The sequence below is a fragment of the Lathamus discolor genome, chromosome 13 (assembly GCF_037157495.1).
Source record: "Lathamus discolor isolate bLatDis1 chromosome 13, bLatDis1.hap1, whole genome shotgun sequence".
Lineage (NCBI taxonomy): Eukaryota > Metazoa > Chordata > Aves > Psittaciformes > Psittacidae > Lathamus > Lathamus discolor.
In genome coordinates this window covers 2,986,765-3,012,841 of record NC_088896.1, presented here as the reverse complement: position 1 = coordinate 3,012,841, position 26,077 = coordinate 2,986,765, and the positions used below count along the sequence as shown (strand labels likewise).

The window sequence follows — 26,077 nt, the reverse complement described above, 5'->3', positions numbered from 1 at the left end:
ACGGGCATCCCCGGGAGCCATGGAGGTGCCTGAGTGTTGTTGGGCTGCACGGGGAACCAGCTGGGACTCTGAACCCTTGCTCCACAGGGCAAAGAGCTGCCCAGAGGCAGAGCCTGCTCTAAGGTCTTGCATAGACAGGGTGTCTCGATAGAGCCTCAGAGCCGGGTCTTGGGGGCTTTGGGACCTGAGTTTGTCTCAGAGCCTGAATCCCACTGCCTGCAGCTTTTGCGATGCTTGGAGCCTCCAGCCTTCATTCTGCCATGACCTTTCAGTGTTTTGCTGGAGCTGGGGCTGCCTCGTGCTGGGCCAAAACCTTCCTGAACTGCCACACAGCATCGTGCTCCCGGGGCGCTGAGCTGCCCTGGGAGACTCTTGGTTGGCTTCGTCCGCGCGGTTTCTGCTGCTTCCCTGGCATCTAAACGGCGAAGGGAAGCAGATGCTCCACACCGTGCTCGGGGCGGGCAGCGCAGCCCCCGAGGCGGCGGGTGCGGGCTTCCCTCTCCGCCGCGCTCGCTGGGCTCCGCTGGGGAGCTGCTGCTCGGCTGGGGCTGTGCGCGCACAAGCGCTCCCCAAGCCAGGGCGGGTCCAAGCCCCGGCCTCCCCCGGGGCTCTGCGCTTCCCCCCCAAACTGGTTCGTCGGGTGCCGGTGCCTGCGCCTGCTCCTGCGCCGCCGCCGCTCACCTGCGCCCGGGGAGGAGCCTCCCCCGAACTGCTCTTTAGCGGCTCCCGGCCGAGCCCCGTCCTCCCGTCCCGACAGCGAGCACGGAGCCAGCGCCCACCGCGACCCCGCAGGCGGCCGGAGACCCGCGGGGCCCTCGCCGACATGTTCAAGGGGGCGGGCAAAGGCTCCCCCAGCAGAGCTTCCCCTGTCAAGCCAAGCAAGTAAGTGAGGGTCAGCCCTAAGCTGTCCTGGGGCGCTGGGGCAGGATGAGGGAAGAGCACTCGGTGTGTCCTAGGCCACCCTAAAGAACCAGAGCCGTCCTTCTTTGTGGAGCAGCTGGGAAGTTGGGGTTCGCTGGGAGGTGATGCTGAAACGTGCTGCCCCAGCTCTTGTCTTTGGTGGGCTTTGTGCTCTAGACCAGAGGAACCCGTGCAGCCCCTGGGACAGGCAGTGCTGCAAAGCCCCTTTTGAGTGGGTAGGAAGGAAATAGGGAGAATAAAACAGCTTCTTTGCTTGGGTGGAGCGAGGTCTGCTTGATGGTGAAGCAGATACTGGCCTGGAGTTGAGATCTCGGGGCTCGCTGCCTGTGTGAGGCTGGTGCGATGCTGCCCTGGGACCTGGGGTCTGTGAAGAAGGATGCTCAGTTCGATGCTGGTGAAGATGGGTGAGGAGCGGGTTTGCTGGTGACTGCTCTAATCCATTCTGGTGACAGGCTGGGTCTCTGCAGGTCAGAGAGCCGAGGTGACACCGAAAGGATCTGACAGCTCTGTTCCTTCTGAAGAGATTCCCTAAGCTCCGTGTGACGGGACCAGGATGCTTCCCTTGGAGCAGGGTGTCCCCTGGGAGGGGTGCTCCTGCAGGGAGAGGCCTCATCCCTCCCTTCAGCAGTTGCCAACTCAGGGCTGTTCTCCAGCTTCCTCAGCAGTTCCACGTCTCATACACTCCTGGACTGACTGTGCGGGAATCCCTGCTGCCAGCCAGGGTTAGAGACCGTGGAAGTCCCAGGGGGGCTGTTCTGAGGAGGGGGGACCTGCAGGGAGAAGGTGGTGCTGGCCCCGTCTCTTGCGGTCAGCCGCAGCCCGGGATGGTGTGTGGGCAGACAGGGTCCTGGGTGGACACAACACGGTGCTGGCACCCAACTGCGCTGTTTGTGGGGGCCAAGCCCTGCGAGCAGACAGCGAACACGAGGGTGGTGGCTCTGTGCTGCTGGGCAGGGCTGTGGGCCAGGGGGAGAAGTGGCCCACACAGGGACTGAGGCCTCCCCATGTAGATGCTGGGAGCTGGAGCCCTGCCATAGGGAAGCTTCTGCCCCAGTGGAGCTGAGCTCTGACAAACTCATCTCAAAGAGGGATCTGGGGCTCTCTGAACTCCAGACCTCTGCTGGGGCCTGCCCGCAGTGAGACCCCTCCCCAGGAGCCCTGGAGCTGTGTCAGCCTCGGGTTTTAGTCTTGCTCATGCAACCTATCCCCTTCACTGTCTGGGCTCCGAACCTGGGACGGGGATTCCACACGTCCTGGGACAGCCTCACTGCAGCCCATGTGGCTCTGAGCCGGGTTCTTCCCCAGCATGAGCCTCTCGGGGTAACTGGAGCTGCATCCTGGTGAGACCTCACCCCTCTCCCCTGTGCGGGACGAGCCCGGGGCCAGAAGCACTGCAATTACTGAGCTCATTGTGCTTGTCTGAGGAGGCACCAGCGATCAGACAAAGGCCGATTCTCCCGGCCATGGCCTGGGGCTTGGTCAGTGCCAGTGTTTGCTGAGAGAATGAAGGTGAATGAGTTGTCTGAGGAGCAGCCGCCAGCACACGCGCTGCAGGTGGCCCCAAGAAGATCTTGGGGGCCCATTGCTGCTCCTGGTGGCCCCAAGGCCAGAACCTCGGTGGCAGCCGGGGTTCTCTGCCTCCACGGGTGCGCGGTTCATGGTGCTGCTGCTGGCACAGACCCCTAGAGAGGTTCCTTGTCTGAGCCCTTGGGCCCCTGGTGTTGAGCATCCCGGTTTGCAGGCCCTTTGCTGTCTCTCCTTGGTGGATGGATCCCAGGGAGGCAGTGGCAGGCGCAGGTTTGTCCCCAGGGAGCATCCTCACTGTGTGCTGGAGGAAGCACAATGCAGGGCTGAAAGGAAAACCTCATGAGAAGGTGGAATTGAATCAGATCTGGCTGGACTGGCTGCCTGGGCGTGATCTCGACACCAGCAGTGCGTGGTTTTGGAGGCGGATGGAAAGTTGTGTCCTGGTTTTATCATCTGGGATTGCTGCTTGGGCCGGAAGATCAGAGTGTGTGAGGACTTCTGTGTGCTGGGGAGAGCAGACCCACCTCTGCGCTCTGCCTCATGGCTCTGAAGCAAAGCCTACTGAAAGGAAGTGACAGAGGGGGTCAGGGACACAAGTCGGTGGGTGCTGTGGTCCTGCCCAAATGTGCTCTGGCAGGAGTGACCCACAACAGGGGGCAGTCCTGCTCCTGCTGAGAGACACTGTCCCGCGTGCGGCTGGACTGTGTAGGAGGCAGAAAGTGATGCGAGAAACGAACCAATTAATAATGATAATAACCGTGCTCTGCCTCTTGCAGGCATGAGATAGCCCTAGGGAGGAGGCCTGTCCTGGCTCCGGAGGAGGAGGAGCAGGAGGAGCTGGCCGAGCCGTGCAGGGGCTGTGGGTGCAGGCTCACACTGTGTGAGCCCCAGGAGGCTGGGGGATGCCCAATGTGAGCACAGGGGAGCTCGTGGCTCCTCGTATCCCACCCGAAGCCTCCCTGCAGCCCAAGTGTCAGCATGGGCGCCCTGAAACGTGGGGCCAAGCTGTGCTCAGGTCACTGAGGGAGGGCTTCTGCCCAGGAGCAGGAGGGACAGCCCCGAGGAAGGACAGAGATGTGTCTGTGTCACTGCAGGCTGCGGGGATGGGTGTTGGCATGGACAGGAGAAGCTCATGCTCCTTTTGCCATGGTCTATGGATGGGATAAGAGGGTCTGTGGTAGTTTGGGCTTCTCTAAGCGTGCATGGACCAAGCGGGTTCCTCAGTGTTGCTCTCACCTTGACTGCGGAGCAATGTGAGGGCGGGAGGCTCAGCTGAGATGGCTTCAGGCCTTGATCTGGCCCCCAGGGCAGTGTGCAGACACCTCTCTCCTCCCAGGAGACCTCCCTTACCTGGCTCCAGTGTCCTCAAGCACCCAGGCTGCTCTTCTGTAGACTCTGAAGTGGTTCAGGTGCTCATAGGGCTGGGGAGCTGCTTCCAGCCTGGCTGCTGCATGCAGGGCCTTGGTGTCCTCCTCTGCCAGGCTTCCCTCCTTGGCCAGCAAGGGGACCTGGCTCTCCAACCCAGGACACACAGGGGAGACCCCTTCTGCTCCTGAGACAGTGTTCTGCAGGGAGCATCACTTCTTCCCTGAAGATGAGGCTGTTTGCCACAGCACCCTCGTTCCTAACTTGAGGCTCCCCGTGTGAAGGCAGTGCAAGTGGGGATGATGGGCAAGGCTGAGCCCCTGTGACTGGGAGGTTGCTGAGGTCTTCTCAGTCCATAGTTTTGTTGTGGCTTGGCCTAAATGAAGCTGATTTGTGTGTCCAGCCTTATGAACCAAGGGAGGGGGTGTCCCAGGGTTTTCTTCAGCCAGGAAGAAGGTACCACCAGAAGTAAGCAGGAATCTATTGGCAATCCCCCATTCCTGGGAAGAATGGATGCTCCCTTCTCCCCTCTTAGAATCAGAGGATCAGCCAGGTTGGAAAAGCCCTTTAAGCTCATCAAGCCCAACCTTCGCCCAGCACTGCCAAGTCCACCACTAACCCACGGCACTGAGGGCCTCGTCTCACCCACAGTCCCATCACAGCAGGGCTCAGACTGGACACCCCATTCCTGCTCCTCCCAGGCGGGAGCTGAGCTCAGCAGCCCTCCCGGCTGGATGGTGCTTGCCCTGCGCATCGCATCGGGACAGGCGTCCATCGCCTGGGATGGGCCAGCCCGTGACTCACTCCCTCCTCCCTGCACAGGGAGCCCGAGCAGGAAACTTGGGTGGTGCTCAAGTATTTGCTCGTGGGACACCTCCTCATTCCAGGCGTGTCGGGGACGAGTGGGAGATTGTGTAAGCTGCTGGCGAGGGGGCACCTCCGGAGCTTCCAGCCTGCTGCATGCTCAGGCTCACGGCGAGCCGGCCCTGGCTCCGTGCTGCTTCCATCGGCCCTGTGGTGCTGGGGCTGTTCACCTCCTCAGGCACTGCAGCTGACCCCGGGACAGGCATCCCCGGGGCTCAGATGGGATGTTTAATGGGGTGCAAAAGATTGCAGCACACAGGGGTGTTTTGGTGATGGTCATAGTGCTCTGCTTGGGCTCTTTGGCTCCATGATCCCTGGACTCAGACCCCAGAGAAGAGGGCAGCAGTCCCCCCTTTTCTTTGCTGACATGCATTTTGCAGGCAGGGAAGCTGAGGCATGGCCAGGAGCTGATGCCAACCCAAACCCAGAGGGAGCTGAGAGCTGCTGTGCTGTAGGCCCACGCCTCCCTCTTGGGAAACCCAAGCCAAGGGAGGAGCTGGAGAAAGGGGACAGGAGGATGCTGTGAGCGGGAGCGCTGCTCATCCAGTGTTACACAGGCTTGGCTGTGGTCAGCATGGGCTGAGCTGACTTGAAGCACAAGCTCTGACTGTGGCATCCAAGTGCTTGGCTTGGGGTGACTGTAACACTCACTGGCACTTTACAGTCACTTGGGGCTGTAATAAATGAACATCCCAGCAACTGCTCTAGCCTTTGGTATGAGCCGTGGCATAGCTGGAGCTGTGATGAGGAGCTGGAGCAATGACAGAGCCGTTAAGGGAACCGCTTTCCTCTGTCCTCTGCTGGATTCAGGGGCTAGGAAGGAAACCACATGGCTGGAGGGCAGATGTGGGTGGCTCTGCTGCAGGCCAGCACCTTCCTCCTCCACCCAAGAGGTACCAACCAGCCCTAGAGAAGTACATCCCCCCCCCCCGTCCTTTAGCTGACCCCTTGCAGTGTCCCATTGCTGCTGCTCAAACTCTTTCCTTCTGGTCTCAGACCCCGGAATCAGCAGGAGCCGAGCTGAGCCTCTGCTGAACTTTGTGCCATGGGCAGTTTTCCAAGGGCTCATCCCTGGATGATGCTTCTGGTCCCACATCCTGGCAGTGCTGCGCTCTCCCTGCCTGAAGGGCACTGTCCTCAGGGGGACATTAGGACGAAGGTGGCACCAAGGCTTGTCTGCAGGGAGCTTTGGGAGCCATCCCGTGCCTTGCTGGGGTCGCTGGGTCCAGCAGAGCTCTCGGTGCCCGTTCACAATAGTGGGGATGGGGTGAGGGCTGTGATGGTGCCACTGAGGTGGCAGACAATAGGGAATGGTCTGATGGGGACCTTCAGTGAATGTTCGTTGGTTCTGTGTTCTGGGCTTGGGCAATTTGTCCCCAGGCCCTGAAAGCAGCACAACTGCAGCAGCTACACAGTGCCCAGAGGGGCTTCTTGTCTGTGTCGCAAGTCCTTGTCCACTGCAACCCAGTCCTGGGGTGGCACTGGGCTCTCCAGCATCTCAATGGGCTGAGCCGCAGGGCACTGAGCATGAAGCAAGGCCGCAGGAAGGCAGCTCTGGGTCAGGCTAAAGGGACATCTCACCCGCCTCTGCCAGCAGCCAAGGGCAGCCACGCAGGGAAGTGCCTCCAAACAGGGCGAGCGCGTTGTGCTGCTCTGCAGGGTGCTCTCCTGGCCTCCAGCTGTCTGTGGCTTCAGGTCTTCCCCCCCCAGCTGTGGTGCTGGTGTATCTGGCAGCCCTAGAGCAGATTCCTTTTCCCCCCTCACTGCTTATTGAATCCACTCAAACTCTGGGGCAGCTGCAGTGTCCTGCAGCAAGGAGTTGTGCCGATGAGCTTCTTGGGGCATGAAAAGCCACCGTCTGCTTGCTCTGAACCCACCACCTTGCACCTCCACTTGGCTGAAGGCAACAGCCAGGCATCCACCACCCGTACACACCTTGGCCATGCTTAGACTCTTTCTTTGGAGAGGAAGGCACAGGGAGAAGATGTGAAGAAGCATCCCCATGTCAGGTCCTGGGGGGTGATGCAGAGGCTGCGAGTTGCTGTCACCCACCCATTGCTTTGCTGCTCCCTCTCGCAGGTCCTCCACAAACGAGCTGGCCGTGCTCATCTCCCGCATGCAGACAAATGCTGACCAGGTGGAGCGGGACATCTTGGAGACGCAGTCCAGGCTCCGGCAGGTGAGCTCTGTGGAGGGGGGTGCGAAGGGGAAAGGCTCTGCAGTGTCTGGGACAGCAGGTCAGGTGTCTGCTCTGTGTGCATCACCTTGCTGGTGCAGGTTTGGGGGCTGACTCGAGGCTGGGGAGGAACAGAGCACCCTGCAGAGCCTCCCAGCCCCTGGGGCTGCATACCAGGGCCTCCCAAATTCCAGTCTCTGTGCTTTCTGCTTGGTGCCTCATGCTTCCCACAGCCAAGGCTGTCTCACCCGCAGCAGCACAGCCTTGTGCCTCCCAGCAACCCCGGAGGCAGGCAGCCGGCCTGACCCACACTGGGCCCTGGGTGGAAGGAGTGCTGAAGCAGACAGCTTGGCTGCACCCTTGCGTCTCTGGTCCTCCGGGGTCAGTGCATTGAGCATCCAGGCCCTGCGCGTTGACCAAGGAAAACGTTGTGAGGTCTGCATGGCCCAACCAGGCTTTTTCCTGTCTTCCCTGCTCTCCAGGATGCCAGCAATCACCAGAAGAACAAGGCTTTTGAGTTCCAGGCAGAGAATGCCAGGAATCTGAAGGAAGCAGAGACCCTGCTGAAGGATCTCTTCCTGGATGTGGACCGTGCCAAGCGCCTGAAACACCCTCAGGCTACTGAGATAGAGAAGGAGTGAGTACAAGTGGAGAGGACTGGTGTGATGGGGGCATCAAGCCGTTGGGAACCCCGCTAAGACCTAGACTGAGCTCCAGTCGTTGCCATGAGATGTTGAGTTTCACCCTTCCTCCCATAGGCTTTATCCTTAAAATCAGGGATTTTGCCAATATATTGTAAGGAGAGGGGTGTGTAGGGTAGCTTCCAAAGTGATCATCCAACAGTGCCTGCTCTTATCTGGGAGCTCTTGTGAAAGGTACCTGAAAAATGATGAGCTAAACCATGGCCCCGCTCCAAGAGCAAATCCCCTTTTCCTCTGCCTTTCCTAAAATGAATGCCTTTTGCTCAGGCGAGCACAGAGGTGGTGGTTGGAATGGGAGAAAGGCTTCAGTTGGCCTTTGGTGCTTTGCTCCCCTTCTCTCTCCAGCCCTTCTAGGTGGACGCCAGGAGGGAAGAGCTGTTTCCTAGTTGGGAAGGGCCAGCCCTGATCTCCCTGCAGGTTCCTTTCTCCTGGGTGGTGATTTCTGAGACACCCCTGGAGATGGAGAGCACCAGGACAAGAGCCTCCACTGCTGAAGGAGCCCAGTGTCACAAAGGGACAGCAAAGGGTCTTACGAGTGAAATCTGGGCTCCACAAACCCCACTTTGATTCTCCCCTTTGCAAACTGACCCTGAGATGTGTTCCTTTTCTCTTGGCAGCATCCAGCAGCTCCATGACCGTGTGACGCAGCTCTGTGCAGAGTACCGGGCCCTCTATGAGCAGCTGAACATCCCTGACGTGGGGCCCAGGGTAGACTGGGGCAAGATCCTGGACCAAAAGATGGTAACAGCTGCTGGTTTTAGATGCATCTCCCAACTCCTGCAAGGCCAGATAATGTCTGCTATTGCCTGTGGGGCTCTGTGAGCCATCGTGTGCTCAGCATCGTGCTGGGACGTTTGGGGTGGTGGAAGTAACTCAACTGCTCTGGGTAGGAGAAGGATTCTCTTCCCACCTCTTAAAACCCTCTGGAGCATCTTGTTGATTGACCCCTTCATATTAAGAGCTGCTTTAGGGGGCCAGGTAGAGGTGCCCTGATGTGGGATGAAAGGATAGAGAAGGTGATGTCTTCAGGGACTTTACAGCCTATGGTTTCATGCTGCAGTCTCAGGTATGTGGAGTGTCCAGTTTGGAATCAACTTGGATTCCCTTGAAAGTTGGGTGGTAACTGTGCATCCAACACAGCCACCACAGGCTGCCTGGTTCAGCTTAGGTTTGTACACCGGGGTTGTATGTCCTGGTTGTCTTCGCCCTGCATATGGCTGGGGAAATGGCAACCTACAACAATCGTGGTAAACCAGATCCCTTCCCTTCCTCCTGGGCTGCTGTCAAATCCCAGATCTTTTCATTCCCTGCCAGCGCTCACTGGGACTTTTTCCTAAAATAAAGTCTCCTGCTTTAATCCCTGCCTCAACTCCTTCTGCACAGAAACAAGTCAGCGCAGGACAGTACGGCCCCGGCATGTCAGAGCTGGAGAAGCAAATAGCTGAGCACAACATCCTCCAGAAGGAGATTGAAGCCTATGGCCTCCAGATCAAGAATCTCCGTTCCGGGGTAAGGCATCCTCCATCTCCTCCCTGTCCCTGTTGGCTTTGCTTGGGACCCTGCAGGCTCTGCATGGTGAATAACCACCCCTGTTCCGCAGAGGGCATGGGGGCACCTGAGCTTGAACAGCCCAAGCCATGCAGGGGCCAGGGACGTGGCTCCTGAATGGTTTCTAAAGCACTTTCCATAAATCAGCTCATCAGCATGTACCACATGTTTTGGTAACAGCTTTTTTCCCTTTTCTTTTCCCCTTGATCTTGGCTGTGTTGTGACCCAGGATGTGGCAGATTTAAAAAGCCAGTACAAGGACCTGCTGGTAAGCTTCCAGTGGTTTTCTGGACAGATGATGGGGTCACACAGCAGAGAAACGCCATCCCTGATGGACAGGGGATGCCCGGCTCAGGGCAGGAGCTACCTCTGGTTGTGTCCCTCATCTTGTTGCCCTGTTTCCTCCCCACCTGGAGTGTAAATTGAGGGCACGCTTGCTGCCCTCAGGGCAGTGCTGTGGGTGAGATCTGTGTGTCTCCTCCTCCTGGATTGCTGGTCTGGAGTTGCCTGTGTGTCTGTGAGCGCAGGGTTACGGGTGCAGCAGCAGGAAACCCTGTCCCAGCCCACATTGTTCCAAATCAGGATTGCAAATGTTGAGGCTTGCAGTGATCCCTGACAAGGGCTCCAGAGAGGAAATGAGCAGCCAGAACAAAGGAGGTGGTTGGGAAGAAGGTCCTGGGTTTAGCCAGCTGGGCCTGGAAAGGTTGGTGCTGAAGAATGGCATTTGTGAGAAATAGAGCAGAGCGGGGCCAGCCCTCAGCCTGCCCCAGGCACCAGCCCACACCTGAGATTCTGGTTAGACAAACACAGCCTGTCTGTGAAGGAGGAAAAAGGGATTGGCAGCCCCATCAGATAAGAGCGAGCGGTGGCAGAGATGTCTCACCAAGGGCTCTGGGAATCTCCCAGTGGATGTGCAGTGAGAGTGGGATCCTGGGGAGCAGGAGGGGAAGGGGCTCCTCAGCCTGAGCACCGACGCTGTCTCTCCCCTGTGTGCGTGGGCAGAAAGCTTCCATCTGGCGAGGGCAGAGCCTGGGCAGCCTCTACCACCACCTCCAGGGCTGCACCAAGGAGCTGGGCTACCTGACGGACCAGCAGACCAGGATCCTGAAGCAGGACTGGAGTGACCAAATGATGGACGTCCAGAGCGTGCGTCGGGAGTACGAGGTGGGCTCCTGGGGGCTGGCAGCGTGTCCTGGCTGCTGGGGGCTGGCCAAGCCCAGCATCCGAGATTGGATCCCAACCTCCTGGATATCCACCAGCAGCCCTGAGCCTGGTGCCTTCCCAGGCACAGAAACAGAGGTGGAAGAGATGCTCTGGATCCATGCTGGAGTTAAGGATGAGCCACTCTGAGCATCCCCTGAGCTGGCATGTGGGATCACACATTAGAGAGCTGTTGGTGAGGGAAAGGCTCAGCATCATGTCAGCCTCTGCGTCCAAACTACAGCACCCTGCGAGAGCTGTATGCTGGGACCCGGAAAAAGGGGAGGGATAATTGCTTAGGAAAATGCTCTCTGGATGAATGCCCTGATGCTCTGTGAGGCCCAAGCGTGTGTAATTTGTTGTAGCCTTGCTTAGCCTCTTCTTTCTTTAAAACCAAACCAATAAGGATGTGTGTGCTTTGATGTCCCAGGAAACCGCTCTGTGCTCCCTGCATGCTCCCATGGTCATGGAATTTCTCTTCCCCTTCAGGATTTCAAGTCCAAGGAGCTGCTCAGCCAGGAGGAGTTTGTGAACAATCTGCAGGATGATGGGGATAGGATGATTGAGCTGAAGCACCCGGCTGTCAAACCTATCCAGGTGAGGAAAGGGGTCCTACCAAACCCTGTAAGAGAATGAGCATCTGCATTGAGAGCCATTGAGCTTTGGAGGAGACCTCTTCTGCAGAGCTGCTTTCCTTCCACGCTGCTGCAGACAGACAGCATCAGTCTGCCTGCTCCAGCCCTGTGGGGAAGCTGAGGGCAGTGCAGGGTCTTCACCCCTTCAGAAACCTCCAGGAGATAATGGCTAACATTAGTGTGCTGGGACCAGCTCCTGCTCTGGCGCTCAGACATGTGGTTGATGCAGCCCCATTCCTGCTGTTGTGAAGCTCCAGCTATGACATGGCACAGTCTCTCTCAAGTTAAACCAGTCCCAGATCTCCGTCTGCAAGCCCACAGACACGGTGGGAAGCTGATGTGGGCTCAGAGCTGAGTTTCCTTGGGAAATGGTGGCTGCTCTGTATGAGCCAGGTCCTTGTCGAGCAGCGTCCTTGCTCAGCTCAGCATCAGGCAATACCTGGGCAGAGCTTTGTCTCCACTCAACAGCAGCCTTCACTCGTGCTCTGATCTCTGGGGCCTCTGGGGAAGGGAGAGCAGTGGTGGGGGAGGTAGGTCCAGCTGGAGCCCACCGGGTCCTGCTCTGTCCCACCACAGGCTCACCAGGAAGCCCTGAAGAATGAGTGGCAGAATTTCCTGAACCTCTGCATTTGCCAGGAGAGTCAACTGAAAAACGTGGAGAGCTACAAGAAGGTAAAAAGCAGTGAGGAGAGCACTGGCCATGGGGCAGCAGGGTCAGCTCTGAGTGGGCAAGCTGGGAAGAGGGACAGCCAAGGGATGAGGATGGGAGCTCCTTTGCTTGCATCTAGTGAGGGTATGCTGGGGAAACACCCCTCCAAACCAGTCCTTTAGTGCTGTGGGGAAGGATGGCTCCCACCTCATCCATTCAACCCTGTTGCGTTGGTGTGCTGGCTTGGAGAAGAGGGGCAGGGAGGGTTTGCACATCACTGTTACCACATGAGGGTGGTCTGTAGGGTCTTGTGAGCCCCAGACAGGCTGTGGGAGATGTGCTGGGAAATGAGACCCACAACAGGACATGGAGATAGCAATGTCCTCCCGTCCCTGACCATTTCCCTACCCACACCTCCAGTTCCAGGATGATGCTGAGGCTGTGAGCCGCTCCCTGAAGAAGATGAGCTCTGACCTGGACACCAAATACAGCAAGTTTAACAAAGACAGCCCTGGGGTGGTGTCAGACCTGCTGCTTCAGCTGGAGGTGAGGTCCTCAGGGCTGGTGGCACTCACCAGACCTAAGGGGCAGACCAAATGCCACATCTTCCCCAGGAAATAACAGTGGGGAAGGGGAAGAGGTGGGTGAATAACGCTACTGAACCTAGTGGGACAGTTCATCCCAGATCATCCCCAGATGAGGGGGAAGCCCATGGCAATACTGTGCTCTGGATGCTGAGCCCCTGTAGCCCCCAAAGGTCTGCACTGCCCATGTTGTGGGGCAGTGACCCCATGGGAAGGCACTGGTCCTCATCAGTGACACACAGCCTGGCCCCAGCTCACCATCGGAGTGAAGAAGTGCAGGGAGGAGCTGCATATTGTCCTAACTGAGACTTGGATTAGAGGCCCTGCAGAGCTGCTGGCACTCAAACAGCAGGGAGAGGTCCTCCCATCTCCTCAGCAGTGTCATGAGCCAAGGGCAAGGGAGAGGTTAAAGAAATCTGACCTCAGGGGTGAGATACAGATAGGAGAGGATTATTTGCCTGGGAGAGAGGGAGGGGGCGTGTTCAACATGGTGTCTTCCCATGCATGCAGCACATTTGCTCTGGTGCTGGGATCTTGGTACCTTCTGACACTGGAATGCAGCCCCCTCTTGGCAGGTCTCTGCTCCATTTCTGAGAAGAAAAATTTCTCTAGGAGATTGAAAATGACAGAGTGGAATCACCTAAGGTTAACTCAGACTGTGCCTTCAAGGGCAGATCTGCTGCGAGAGAAGGAAACAGAGGAGAGTGTTGATGATGTAAAGGGGAAGAAAGGACATGGGGGGGGGGGGTCAAGAATGGAGAAATTCTTGACTCCACCTCAGCAGTGATTGCACAGGGGTGGACAACTGGCCCCAGCATCCCCACTGTAGTGTGACCCTCCCCTTCCTTCTCATCCAAGCCTGGTCACAGCCACTGTCTTCCCTGTTTTGTCTAGAATGAGGAGAAAGCAGTGAAGCAGGTGGAGAAGAGCATCACAGACCTGAAGAGAAGGAGTAAAGAGATCAGCCCACTGAAACTACGCCGCATGCATCCATCTCAGACCCTCACCTTGGATACCCTCTGTGACTGGGATGCTGGGGAGGTGAGGGCTTCACTGGCAGTACCCTCAGAAGAGGCAAGATTGCTCCAGATCTTGGCTCTGTGATGGGAGAAACCGGCCTGGTGCCAGAGAGCCAAGTCTCTCACTGGGTTTTGTGTCTTTGTCCCAGGTGCAGCTGGCCAGAGGTGACAAGTACACACTGAAGGACAACAGCAACCCAGAGATGTGGGTGGTGCAGAGCAGCACCGGTGTGGTCCAGGAGGCACCTTCTGCTTGCTTCTCCATCCCTCCACCAGACCCTGAGTCCATAGACAAGGTCAATAGGTGAGTCTGCAGTGAAGAGCCTGGCCCAGAGAGATGTCCAGACTTGCTCTTAGGCTGTAGCCAGCCTGGCTGCCTCATCTCCAGAGAAATAGCAGCTGGGAACAGAGCTCTGCACTGCCTAGTATGAAATCCCTCCTGGAGAGGGGTTGTTCCCTGCACCCAGCTGTCTCATCCAGGTCCCTGCCATTCCTCGATAGCTCTGCATGCTACACAGACCTTGCTGTCAAAGAGTTTTCTGGCAGCTGGGCTTGATTTCTTCACCCAAACATGTGACTTGCATAGGTTTGACTAAATCCATTGCAGAATCAGTCTGGAGCTTGGAACTTGCCAAACAGGACAAGTTATCTGTGGAATCTTCTCTCAGCCAGCCCCAGATGGAAACTGAGCAGTGTTCCTTGAACCACCGTGTGCTCCACTGCCTGGGTGCCCAGTCAGCTCCTGTGGTTCCCACAGGACGGGGTGGTGGTGCAGGGAGCCCTGGCATTACCTTTATAATCATGTCCCCGGGTGCTGGGATAAATCAGTACTGCTCAAGTCTTCAGGAAGAGCCCACAGCCTAGATCCAGGGCTCCTTGGGCATGCCCGTGATGGGAGCATGGGTCCCCAGTCAGCCGGGTGTCATTACTTCATTGTGCTGCTCTTCCTGAGAGTGAACCCCTCTTCACACATCCTGGATCACTGAATCCTTTGGATTTATGGGTTTCATGTGTGTTTTAAAATAGAACAGGAAAAGTTTGCCACATCCTCCTGGGTAACAGCTCTATAGATACTGCCTGGAAAACACTCACCTTATTCAGGCCATGTCTGACAGCTTGTTTCATTTCCCAGTGTTTGCTTCCCTTCCAACACACAAATTGTTTGTCTTTGTTGTATTTCCCAGCGTGTTTCACCATTCAGTTCCTCTGCATGGAGCTATGTCCTGCTGCTGCAGAGAGACAGCCTTTGCCTGACAGCACCCAGCAAGCTGGGACATGGTGATTTTGGAGCACAGTGCAGTTGGAGCAGTGCAGAGCAGGGATGTGAACGAGTCTGGTCCTTCCTATTGCCTACAAGAAAGCTGAAGAGGGGCTTGGGACAAGGGCCTGTAGGGACAGGCCAAGGGGAATGGCTTTAACCTGCCAGAGGGGAGACTGAGATGAGCTCTTAGGCCTAAGCTCTTCCCTGCGAGGGTGCTGAGCATCCTGCTCTTGTGGAAGGTGTCCCTGCCCGTGGCAGGGGTTTAAGGGTCGTTCCAACCCAAACCATTCTAGGATTCCATGGTTCAAAGGCCCCTGGTTCCACCAGCCTTTTCTCACCCAGAGGTATTTTTGGTCCTCCCAGCTCCTTCTGATCCCAGCTTGTTTTTCATTAGAACAGAACGATCCTCACAAATGAGACTTGGCATTTCTGGTGCAGCAGCCACAGGAGCAGCTGCTTGTACTTGCTTCCTGTGGAACTGCAAAGCACTGCAGTGATACGGAATAAATGTTTAGCTTCGATTGCTGCTGCTGCGAGCTGGAAACACAGGCTCCAGTGAGGGAAATGTGCTGCTCAAATCAACTGGCTGCTCTTGCTACTGTCCCCTTTCCTAAGGGACATCTCCGAGTTACAACAGGCTGCAGGCTCCCAGCCTGCCCCTGCCCTTAGGAGCACAAAGCTGCTGCTGGGCCGGGCTCTGTCAAGGCTTGCTCAGCGGTTTCCATGCTGCTGGCTGATGATGCTCCTCCCTGCTCACAGGCTGGAAGCAGAACTGAACACGGTGAAGCAGAAGCGAGCAGCGGTTCAGAGCGCCCTGAGACGCAGCCACAAGGAGCAGGTTCAACCCAGCCAGCAAGGTGTGTATGTCCACTGTTAGTTGAGCTCTCTCCAAAGCCATCCCATGCACCTCCCTTGCGGAGCATCTAAACCTGGCTGGAAGCAGAGCACCCACCCGAGCAGGCAGAGGTACCTGTACAAGCGTGAGGCTGCCTTCTGCTCCATGGAAGAGAGCAGCTGATGGGATAACCTGACTCTAGTGCTGCCAAGGATTCACTGTGTGGTCTCAGGCAATTCTCTTTAATTCCCTGTTGCCTTTCTTAACCTCCGCTCCATCAACAGCTGCAGGGTATTATTTAGGGTTGCAGGGGGATGTGCTTATCTAGAAGCCTTAATTAAACCTTATTTGGGATCTGGGTCCCTTGAAGTTCTCTTCCCTAGCTGGGGGCTGTGGGATAAGCAGGCAGCCATGGCTAAATCCTAACCCCTGGCTAAGCTGTGTTACTCCCACAGCTGTAGTTTGAAAGCTCCCAGCAAAGCTGAGCAGGGATGTGTCTGCATGGCAGCACATGGGCGTTTGTGTCCCTCCTTTGGACGTGAGCTCTGGTTGGCCAAGGCAGAGCTAAAACCATTTTCCTAAGCCTTTGCCATGGGTAGGCACTTGCATCTGCATGATCCTCTGTGGATTAGAAATGGTAACTGAATCCTTTATGGTTCCATCAAACCCCTATGCTCAGGAGAAGCCCTTGTGCCTCAGAGCTGCAAGACACAAAGGGCAGAGCTTTGTAGCAGGGCTGTCATGAGAGGGAGCTTTAGGGACCATGCATGGGAGAGCTCTCAGGGCCCTGCACCAAGGCTGGGATGGCAGATGGGAAACAGGGATTAACCTACGCTACGTCTCACTGCAGCTCTGTCCAGGAGCCCCCCTGTAGTCCAGGATGACCCTCAAGCTGACCAGCTTCTCAGTAGCCTCGATCGTGTTGGCAAGGACCTGATTCAGGTAGAGAAGGAGGTGTTGAACCGCGTGAGGTCTCCAGTGAACTTCAATGATCCCACAGATGACCTTGCCAGGAGGATCAAACACCAGCAGGTGGGTGCTGCTGCTGCGGCAGAGCTGCAGCAGGGTGAGTTCGGTAGCGCTGTGTCCTTGGCTCCAAATAGGTTGATATAGGAATTACATGGGAGATGACAGCTTGTGCTTTGAAGAACACCATGCTGCTGTTGCAAGGCTTTTAGGCTGGCTCGAGCCCTTGGAATGGGACAGGTTACGCCAAACCCTAGGCAAATGCAGGCCCTTCTCCTGGCTCAGCTCTGTAGCAAGATGGTCCATTTGCTTCAGATCCAGTTTTAGGGTGCCCTCAGCCTTGCCACAGGTATGCTGTCACCCTTCACTCCCAAGTCTGCAACATAAAAGACTGGGATAGAGGGAATGACTCCAGGGACCAGCTTTGGCTCATGTGATGGGGAGTACAGACTGGTAGATGTGGGGGGGACAGGAAAAGAGGCAGTGCCCTGGAGCCCCCCTCCTTTCCTCTGCGATAAGGTCTGGGTCTGTAGCAGTTCAGTTTGTTACACCTTCACCTGTGGGTATTTATCCAGCCCTGGCAGAGGGATGGACTCAGGCACGTAGGTTTCCTCCATCTCTGCCTACTTGCATCTCTTTCCCACACCCTGGCATTGCCAGACAGCCACAGTCTGGCTGGGGCTGTGCCCCAGGAGCCAGCTCCTCATGAGAGGGCTCCTGCACCCTTATCCCCACAGCAAAACCTGTCCCGGAGGGAGACACGTTTTCGCAACAGCCCTGTTATGACTGTGTTGGGTGACTCTGCTCCCATCTGATGTGCCAGGAAACAACAAAGAAACTTGAGAACCTGGGGGCAGCCAAGGAAGCCTTGCAGAAGGAGTGCGAGACCTTCCTTTCCAAGAAACCCACCAGCACCTCGGCTTCCCAGCTCCCTGTCACACTGAATGCCCTCAGGAGCAAATACAATGATGTCAATATGCTCTCCAGCCTGTACAATGAGAAGTGAGTGGTGATGGCAAGGCCTGATGGGGATGAGGGAAGGAAATATTTGCACAGAGGTAGCAACACAGAGGCATGAGAAGATGCTTTTGGTCTATATGGGCATTGGTTGAGGTCCATCCCAGCCAGTGCAGGTTGGAAACCTCCCATCCATCACCAAAGACACCTCTGAAGGAGTTCCTGTGCATAATCTGTGGACAGTCCACTACAATGGGTGTGTGTCCCAGCTCCACTGTATGCAGTGAAATGCAACATATTTGGTTTCTGGGTAGCATGACAGGGTGGTGACCGTGCATGTTGCTTGTTCTCTGCCATGCTGCAGAAGCTCTGATGTTAAATAAGCTTAAACATGCAAAATCAGAGAGAAGAATGGGGTCTTCTGTAGCTAACCTTGTTGGCTTTCCCTTACCCAGGGCTAAGGCTGCCCTGAACCTGGAGACTCAGATTGATAACACAGACAAGATTGTCAGCACGTTTGAGGCCAAGCTGGCTCAGGACAGCATCATTCCTGCATCCCCCAATGCTCTGCAGGATCGGGCCAATGATCTGCAGGTAGGGCAACATCAGGGTCTTGGTGAAGGAAGGGAGATCTCTGAGCTCAGATAGCAACAGTGGGGAGAGTTGGACTTTGCTTATTTGAGCACCTCAAGCCTTTTTAAGGACCAGTTCTTGGAAGGCTTTACATTGGTGTTGCAAGCTGATCTGCACTCGCTGGCTAGCAAAAAGCTCTGTCCCTCTTGGGTTACCTTTGGGGTCCCTAAAATATGCAATGAACCCCTTAGCATCTAAACTGTATTGCTCTGCTTTACACTCACCCCTATTCTTTCCTGCTCCCAATCTCCCTGCCCCATCCTTAGCACTCACAGTGATCCTTTTCTGCCTTCCTCAAAACTTTTCCCTTCTGCTCCGTGCACTGTCCAACCCACCTTGCTTCCCACCTTCTTTACTGAGTAAGTCTCACTGCTTCATCTCTTCCATGTTGCATGTCTCTTGGGGAGCCTGACTACCCCTCAGGTGCTGCACAGTGAATAACAGTATTAAGTACTTCTGTTTGGTGCATCGACTGATGCAAACCTGGAGGTGTCCTGTTTCCCCCTGCAGAAGATGAAGCGGGAGGTGGTGGCCCAAGAGGACTGTGTGCTGAAGCTGAACCGGGGACTCAAGGATGCTGAGCACAGCTGCAGTGCTGTGCAGAACAACTTCCAGGAGTACTGCCCCGACCTGCCACGGCAGAAGCGGGAGGTGCAGCTCCTCAATGACCGCTACCATGCTGTGGCAGACCAGCTGGACCAGCGGTGAGGAGCTGTGGCATCATCTCTGCTTCTCTTAGCTGACATGGACCAGCATTAGTTAGAGACTCAGGAATATGTTCTTCATTGCAGAACCATCCTGAACACTATCAAAGAATACTGAGGACTAGGTCTGTCTTGCTGTGTAGTTGCTTCCTTCCTATGCACAGCAGAGGCTTTGAGCTTCCAGATAGCTGTGAGAAGGTGGCCTTAAGTAGCTGACTGCTGGCCTCTGCCTGATCCATGACCCTGCCCAGAGAGACCCTGATGTTTAATAATTCTCACAGGCATTGCTGTTGCTTGCCTTTTTCTTTCTCTCATCCTCCCAGGTTGCAGTAGCAACCACAATGTGCACAGCTGTGCTCCCCACTCGGGGACCAGTTATCACCCCTTTATTTTTGTTGTTTTGGTGTTTATTGTGGTGACATTCTCCCCACAGTGTCTTTTTAGGAACTTGCACATGAATCTTTGCCCTTCCCCTTTATGTTCCTGATCACTTCTGTGCTATGCAGAGAGAAGACCCTCAGAAATATCAGCCTCACCTACCAGCAGTTCCAAAACTCCAATGAGAACCTGATGTTCTGGATGAACAACCTTCCCAAGCACCAAGTGAAGACCACTGATGGGCCAAGCCAGATCAACTACAAGCTGCAGGCACAGAAGGTGTGTTCTAGGGCAAGCATCATAACCTGTAATGTTACTGGGATTGGGGAATGTGGTTGTGAACAGCTCCTAGTTGTGTGCTCCACCCATCACAGTGAATGAACTAGAACAAGGAGGCAATGATTGCAGCCCACAGATGCTGTATCTCACCCAGCTGCCTTCATCCTCAGTGCTGGTGTCCTCATCTGTGCCAGTCTCCCCCAGGTTGATAACCTTTCCATGGAGAGGGCACACACAGATCCTGAAAGATTGCACCTTGGGCTGAGATGTTGCATCTGGGTCCTGCATCTTTCTCTCCCTGAGCAGATCCTAAGCTGACTAGTTCAGAGGATGAGATGTGGAGGTCTTTGTGTTGGCTGGTATTTATCTCTTACATGATAAATCAGTATGGCAGGTCCTGGGCAAGTGCGAGTGCTGCTGAGATCCTCTGAAACCTCTTCCTAAATGTATTCGTGTTCCCACCACTCTAGTACGAGGCTGAGCTACTGCTCTTGATTGTAAGGGTATTATTGGGTTTCTGTATTTCAACCTGTCCTTAACATCATGTGTGTTTCTTGCAGAGGCTGGTGGAGGAGATCGAAAGCAAGGAGCCAGAGAAGAACGCAGTGATCAGACTATCCCGGAACGTGCAGTCCACACTCAATGTATGGCTGGGTGTTCCCAGGTAGCACGTACTTACTGTCTCACCTGAGAGATCCCAACTGATTCTTCCGCCTCTGCTCTTAACAGGACTATGAGCTCCAAGCAGGCAAATACAGCTCTTCTCTGGACCCTGCCCTGACTGACTTTGCTGCAAAGAGGCTGCGTGTGACACCCCTGCAAGAAAGCATCCAGGCCCAGGTAAAATGTTGAGATAAAGGCATGGAAACAGTTGTCCAGCTCCTTGCCCAAACCTCATGTCGTCTGCAAAGCCTTAATCCAGCCTTGCCTCGAAGCCTTAAAGTGATCATGGTCCTAATCCCAAAATCAAGTGTCATCAGGGATCTCTTTGTCTATCGGTCAAAGCAGCATGTGATCCAGAGTTAAGGGTGTGCCTGGTACTGCACATGATGCCTCCTTACCATATGGTGTGTGAAGAGAAAACACAGGGTAGGTGTGTGGGGACAGGACTGAGCCAGAGCTCCTGTGTGCTCTTCCCAATTGCACCCAAGTTCTCCTGCATCAGCTTGGGCTGTTTGCCCACTGCCATCCATGTGTGGCCCAAAGTGAATCTGGAAGTCTGGACCATATGTAGGCTAGCAGGCACCTAACAGACATTCAGCTGAAGGGGACAGGATCTCTTACGTGAGCCCTTAGACTCTGTGTCTCTAGAAGGTCAGACGTGAAGACACAAATCCCTGGAATATTGCAGTACACAAAGTGCATCCAGGTGAAAGGAGGAGTGGCAGAGTGTGCTGTCCCAAAGAGCTGTGCCAGGGCGAGGGGGACAAAGCTCTCACTTCCGTTTCTGTTTCAGGAAAACGATGTAGCCAAGCTCTACATGGAGCTGGCAGCAGCAAACAAACAGCAGCTCAGCCGGCTGGAATTTGCCAAGAAGATTGTTGAGAAGGTACCAGCTTAACAGCTCCCAGCAAGACTGGGGTACTCTAGCTTGGGGATTGAAATGATCTTTCCAAAGCTGTCAGTCTGGGATCATACCGCTCCCCCCCAGGTCTCCACATCCAAGTGTGAGGAAGGACAGGAATGGAAACCCCTGTGAGATAAGGACCACGAGTTACCATGGTTTCACCCACACTGGTCCTGTTCTCAGCTACATCTAATCGATGTTCACAGGCTGAGAGTTTCAGATTCAGCTGTGGCTGGTATTTAGTGCTCACAAACTTCTGGAAACATTCCAAAGCAATAGAACTTCTATGCCTTCTTAGAGCTTGATTTACCTGTATTAAAGATTTCTGGGCTGTATGATTTTCAATGTGCTCAGGAAGGACAAGAGATTAAACTGGGGCACTCTGTGATGCTGCCATGAACCAGCTGCATAGTGAGGACTGGCCATGTTACACTCCCTCAGCTGCAGATACAAGGCAGCACAAAGCACCTTTACGGGCTGCTGCAGCACCTCCATGACAGTGGGAAGACACTAAGTCAGTTGCTTGAGGTATTGAGAGTGTGTCATAGAAACCTAGAATGGTTTGTGTTGGAAGGGACCTGAAAGCTCCTCCAGCTCCAACCCCTGCCATGGGCAGGGACCCCTTCCACTGGAGCAGCTTGCTCCAAGCCCCTGTGTCCAACCTGGCCTTGAGCACTGCCAGGGATGGGGCAGCCACAGCTTCTCTGGGCACCCTGTGCCAGAGCTTCAGCACCCTCACAGGGAAGAGCTTCTGCCTAAGAGCTCAGCTCAGTCTCCCCTCGGGCAGGTTCAAGCCATTCCCCTTGGGCTGTCCCTACAGGCCCTTGTCCCAAGCCCCTCTCCAGGTTTCGTGCAGCCCCTTTAGGCACTAGGAGCTGCTCTAAGGTATCCCCTTCCCTTCTCCGGGCTGAACAACCCCAACTCTTTGCTGTTTATCAGCAGTTTTATTTGGTGGTTCTCTGTGGATTCTGTACCAGTTCTTTCTGACTCTTACCACGCTTTGTTAGGAAAGGCCTCAGTGCCAGATTCAGGGACTCAGTTTCCTTGCCTTTTTTTCTCGTTTTAGTTAATTTTTGGTTTTCCCTTGCAGAAGGAAGTGCATGAGGACATTGAAGCTGTACGTGAGCAAACCCAGCAATCAGAAACCAGAGCCACAAGCAGGGAATCTGAGGGGTTGAAATCGCAGCTGGAGGAGGAAAGGAGGAAAGTGGCCAAGATTGAAGGGGACCTGGAGGAACACAGAAACAAGCTGCTCATGTTGAAGACTCAGAAGCCCATTGAAAAAGTGGAAGAAAAGGAGGTGATAGAATATTACAGAGACCCACAGGTGGAAAGCAACCTGTCTAAGATGGCACAGCAGATTGAAGAGGAAGGTAAAAAGAGGCAGAGGTTGCAAGAAGACATTGACTTGATGAGCCGGAAGCTTGCCCAGATGGAGAGTGAGAAGAAAGACATTCCTGCCCAGCTCCTCACCAAAGAGATCACAAAAATTGAGAGAGATCCAAGCCTAGAGAGCCAAGCAGCCAGTCTTCGTCAGGAGATCAAACGTCTCCAGGAGGAAAGCTTGGCTGCTGCTTCTGAACTTGAGCAGCATAAGAGAGAGCTGCACATGCTGGAGCGAAAGCAGCCCAACATCCGAGAGAAAGTGGTGGTGAAGGAGCTGATCAAACTGGAGAAAAACCCAGAAATGCTGAAGTCTGTGAGGACCCTGCAGCTACAAATTGATGAGGAATCCTTCAAGAGGAAGTCTGCGGAGGAAGCCATAGTGAAAGTGAAGAACAAGATTGAGGAGGTGGAAAGACTAATTGAAATGGCAGAACCCAAAATTATTGTTAAGGAGGTGAAGCAGGTAGAGCAGGACCCAGAGTTATTGAGAGAGTCTTCCAAGCTGAAAACTCTGATTGAAGAAGAGAGGAGCAAAAACGTGATGCTTACAGGTGAGCTGGGAGAGCTGCAGAGCCAGTACAGTATCGCAGAGAAGCAAAAACCGAGGGTAGAGGTTAAAGAGAGGGTCAATGAGATTTTCCTGGTGGATCCTGAAACAGAGCGGCAAATTGCACACCTGAAAAGGGAGCTGCAGGAAGTTACTCTGAAAAGGACAAAGGTTGACAGTGAAGTGGAGGAGGCCTTAGCAGAGCTCAACGTCCTCAGGTCGCAGAAACCAGTGGTGGAACTCAAGGAGGTTATAGAAGAGGTGGTGAAACATGAGAAGAGCCCAGAGATTCTTAGAGAAATAGACAGGCTGAAAGAGCAGCTCAATGAACTAGTGAACACCAATGGCAGGACCCAAGAGCAGCTCATTAGGCTGCAGGGTGAAAGGGATGAATGGAAGAGGGAGAGATCCAAGGTGGAAACCAAGCTAGTCAACAAGGAAGTAATCCGCTATGAGAATGATCCACTCTTGGAAAAAGAAGCTGATCGCCTCCGTCAAGAGGTGCGTAACATGTCTCAAAAGAGGAGAGCTGCAGAGGATGCAATCTATGACTTGCAGAATAAATACATGCTACTGGAGAGGAGAAAGCCAGAGGAGAAGGTAGTAGTTCAAGAGGTGATACTGACTCAAAAGGATCCGAAGCTCCGAGATGAGCACAACAGGCTACGCAGGAGTCTGGATGAGGAGGTGAGCAACAGGCGTCGTCTGGAACGTGATGTGCAGCAGGTTCGTGCTCTGGTGGAAGAGCAGGAGAAGTTGCTCAACTTTCAGGAGGATCGCAGCAAGAGGCTTGCACTGGAGAAGGAGATGAGACAAATTACACTGAGAATAAAGGAGCTGGAGGAGAGCCCAGCCCCAGTGCAAGAAAAGATCATTATGGAAGAAGTGGTCAAGTTGGAGAAGGATCCAGTCCTTGAACAGTCTGCTAGCAACCTACGCTTGGAGCTGGACCGTGAGAAGATGGAGGTGCTGAACTTGCAGAGAGAATGTAAGAACCTGCAGATGCAAGTTGATGTCCTGCAGAAAACAAAATCCCAGGAGAAGACCATCTATAAGGAAGTGATTCGAGTAGAAAAGGACAGAGCACTGGAGAGTGAACGTGCACGCATCTGGGAGCTGCTGAACAGGGAGAGGGGAGCCAAGCAAAAGGCAGAAGAGGAGGTGCGGCGGCTTAGGGAGAAGATTGAGAGAGCTGAAGGCATGAAGAGGACATGGGCTCGTGAAGAGACGGAGCTGCAGAAAGCCAGGAACCTGGCCATCCAGGAGAGAGCCAGCTTGGAGAGCGAACTGCGGGAGCTGGAGAGGCAGAAACAACAGAAAGTCCTCTTCCTGAGGGAGGAGTCCAAACTGCTTAACCAACGGACGGAGAATGACAGGCAGAAGAAGAAGCAGCTGCAACACGAGTTCTCCCTGCTGGAGGCAGACATCCTTAGGGAGAAGGATCAGATCTACAACAAGGAGAGGTTCATTCGAGATCTCCAGTCAAGAGTCAACCGGGAAGAAATCAACCATGAGACCCAGATGAGAGAGACAAACCTCTCCACCAAGATCTCCATCTTGGACCCTGAGACAGGGAAGGATATGTCCCCTTACGAGGCCTATAAGAGAGGAATCATAGACAGAGGTCAGTACATCCAGCTGCAAGAGCTGGAGTGTGACTGGGAGGAAATCACCACCCTGGGCCCAAATGGGGAAGTCTCATTGCTCCTTGACAAGAAAAGTGGGAAGCAGTACTCCATTGATGATGCGCTAAGGCTGAGGAGGATCACAAAGGAGGAATATCAGCTGTACCGGGATGGCAAGATTCCCATCTCTGAATTTGCCTTGCTGGTGGCTGGGGAATCCAAGCCTCCCCCATCCCTCTCTATTGGTTCCATCATCTCCAAATCCCCAGTCTCTTCACCCACCACTCACCAAACCCAAAGCTTCTTCCCCCCAGCCTCACAGAAGGGCTTCTGTGATGATACATCCCCCATTGCCGGGGTGTATGACACCACCACCGACACCAAGTACAACATCAAGACTGCCGTTGTAAAGAAGCTGCTTGATCCCATGACAGCTCAGAAGCTCCTGGAAGCCCAGGCTGCCACAGGGGGCATCATAGACCTCATTTCTCGGGACCGGTTCTCAGTCCATAAGGCAGTTGAAAGGGGGCTGATTGACAGGACCTACATGCAGAGGCTGCTTAATGCCCAAAAAGCTTTCACAGGGATTGAGGACCCGGTGACCAAGCGAAGGCTGTCTGTGGGGGAAGCAGTTCAGAAGGGATGGATAACCAAGGAGAGTGCTTTCCCCTATCTGGAGGTCCAGCATCTAACTGGAGGGCTCATCGATCCCAAGAAAACTGGTCGCATCCCCGTGCTGGAAGCTGTCCAGACAGGGATGATAACAGGCAACCTGGCCAACAGGCTCCAGGATGAGTCCAACTATGAAAAGGATCTCATTGACCCTATCACAAAAGAGAAGATAAATTACAAGGAGGCCATGGCCCTGTGCCAGAAGGATTCTCTGAGCAGCTTCCTGCTGCTCCCAGCCGCCTCAGAGGGCTATCAGCGGTACCACCAAGCGAGCCGTTCCCCCAAGCTCTCACGGTTCAGGCACTGAACGGATTCAGGCACATACTGGATCTGGTTCCTTCAGGATTTCTTCCCTTCAAAACACCCCTCCCCATGGAGGCAGCAGCGATCACAGGAACAGAGCATCTAGCATTTAGGGCTGCACACTCTTCTATCTTAGCTATCTGCTTCCCAATGCAGCTTGGCCGTGCAAGGAAGGAAGTGTGATCGTGAGTGTGTAAAAGGGGTCTCCACAGCCCCCCGGGCGCTGCTGTGACAGCAAAGGGGGGTTGATTGTGAGAACTCCACTGGCAGTAGGTTAAATGTGTTCATGGCCAGAAAGGAGGAAGAGCCAGAGTGTTTTCTAGTTGGGTCATTCTTCTGCATGCAATAAACATAGAAAGTGTGTCTCTGTGGCTGTGTTGTCTCTGTAGGCTGAGGAGCAAAGTGGCTGAGGACATGGCTCCACTGTGGAGTGTCCCCTGGCTTTATGGGATGAGAAAAAGGAGTTTCTATTGAGATGAGCTGCTTCTCCCCCTCTCCCGAGGGCTCTTTTAGCTGACGTTGTTTGGGAACTCTGACACACCCAAAATAATCCATAAGGGTAGAGGTTTTCTCCCTCTCCTTCCCCCATCAGGGCAGCAGCATAGCCTCTGTTTCTATACAGCCTAGCTGGGATTTGAAGTCAGGGCTCCAAGAAGTAATTGTTCTCATACTGGCAAGCTCAGTACAGTCACAGGTCCCATTCCTTTCCTGCTGATAGGTAGTGGTAGTGCTCAACATTAACAGTTGAGTCCCATATAGAAATGCCATTTCCAGT

General features: G+C 54.7%; 1 protein-coding gene across 1 annotated transcript; it reads left to right on the top strand.

Moving 5' to 3' along the window:
* The first annotated feature begins 607 nt into the window (after positions 1 to 607).
* EVPL (envoplakin) lies at positions 608 to 25,667 on the top strand. The gene is made up of 22 exons (XM_065693767.1): positions 608 to 882; positions 6,757 to 6,856; positions 7,336 to 7,490; positions 8,172 to 8,295; positions 8,938 to 9,063; positions 9,332 to 9,370; positions 10,105 to 10,266; positions 10,792 to 10,899; positions 11,514 to 11,609; positions 12,007 to 12,132; positions 13,065 to 13,211; positions 13,339 to 13,493; positions 15,210 to 15,307; positions 16,136 to 16,317; positions 17,075 to 17,253; positions 17,664 to 17,802; positions 18,352 to 18,545; positions 19,052 to 19,202; positions 19,763 to 19,846; positions 19,932 to 20,042; positions 20,659 to 20,751; positions 21,860 to 25,667. The coding sequence occupies exons 1-22, from the start codon at positions 824 to 826 to the stop codon at positions 25,304 to 25,306; spliced, it is 6,075 nt and encodes a 2,024-aa protein (XP_065549839.1). The 5' UTR covers positions 608 to 823; the 3' UTR covers positions 25,307 to 25,667.
* Positions 25,668 to 26,077: the final 410 nt, after the last annotated feature.

Excerpts from the sequence above, each read along its gene's own strand:
- EVPL (XM_065693767.1), top strand. The coding sequence starts at position 824 with ATGTTCAAGGGGGCGGGCAAAGGCTCCCCCAGCAGAGCTTCCCCTGTC. Across the intron at positions 17,254-17,663 it reads TCCAGCCTGTACAATGAGAA|GGCTAAGGCTGCCCTGAACC; the intron begins GTGAGTGGTGAT and ends TCCCTTACCCAG. Across the intron at positions 17,803-18,351 it reads ATCGGGCCAATGATCTGCAG|AAGATGAAGCGGGAGGTGGT; the intron begins GTAGGGCAACAT and ends TTCCCCCTGCAG.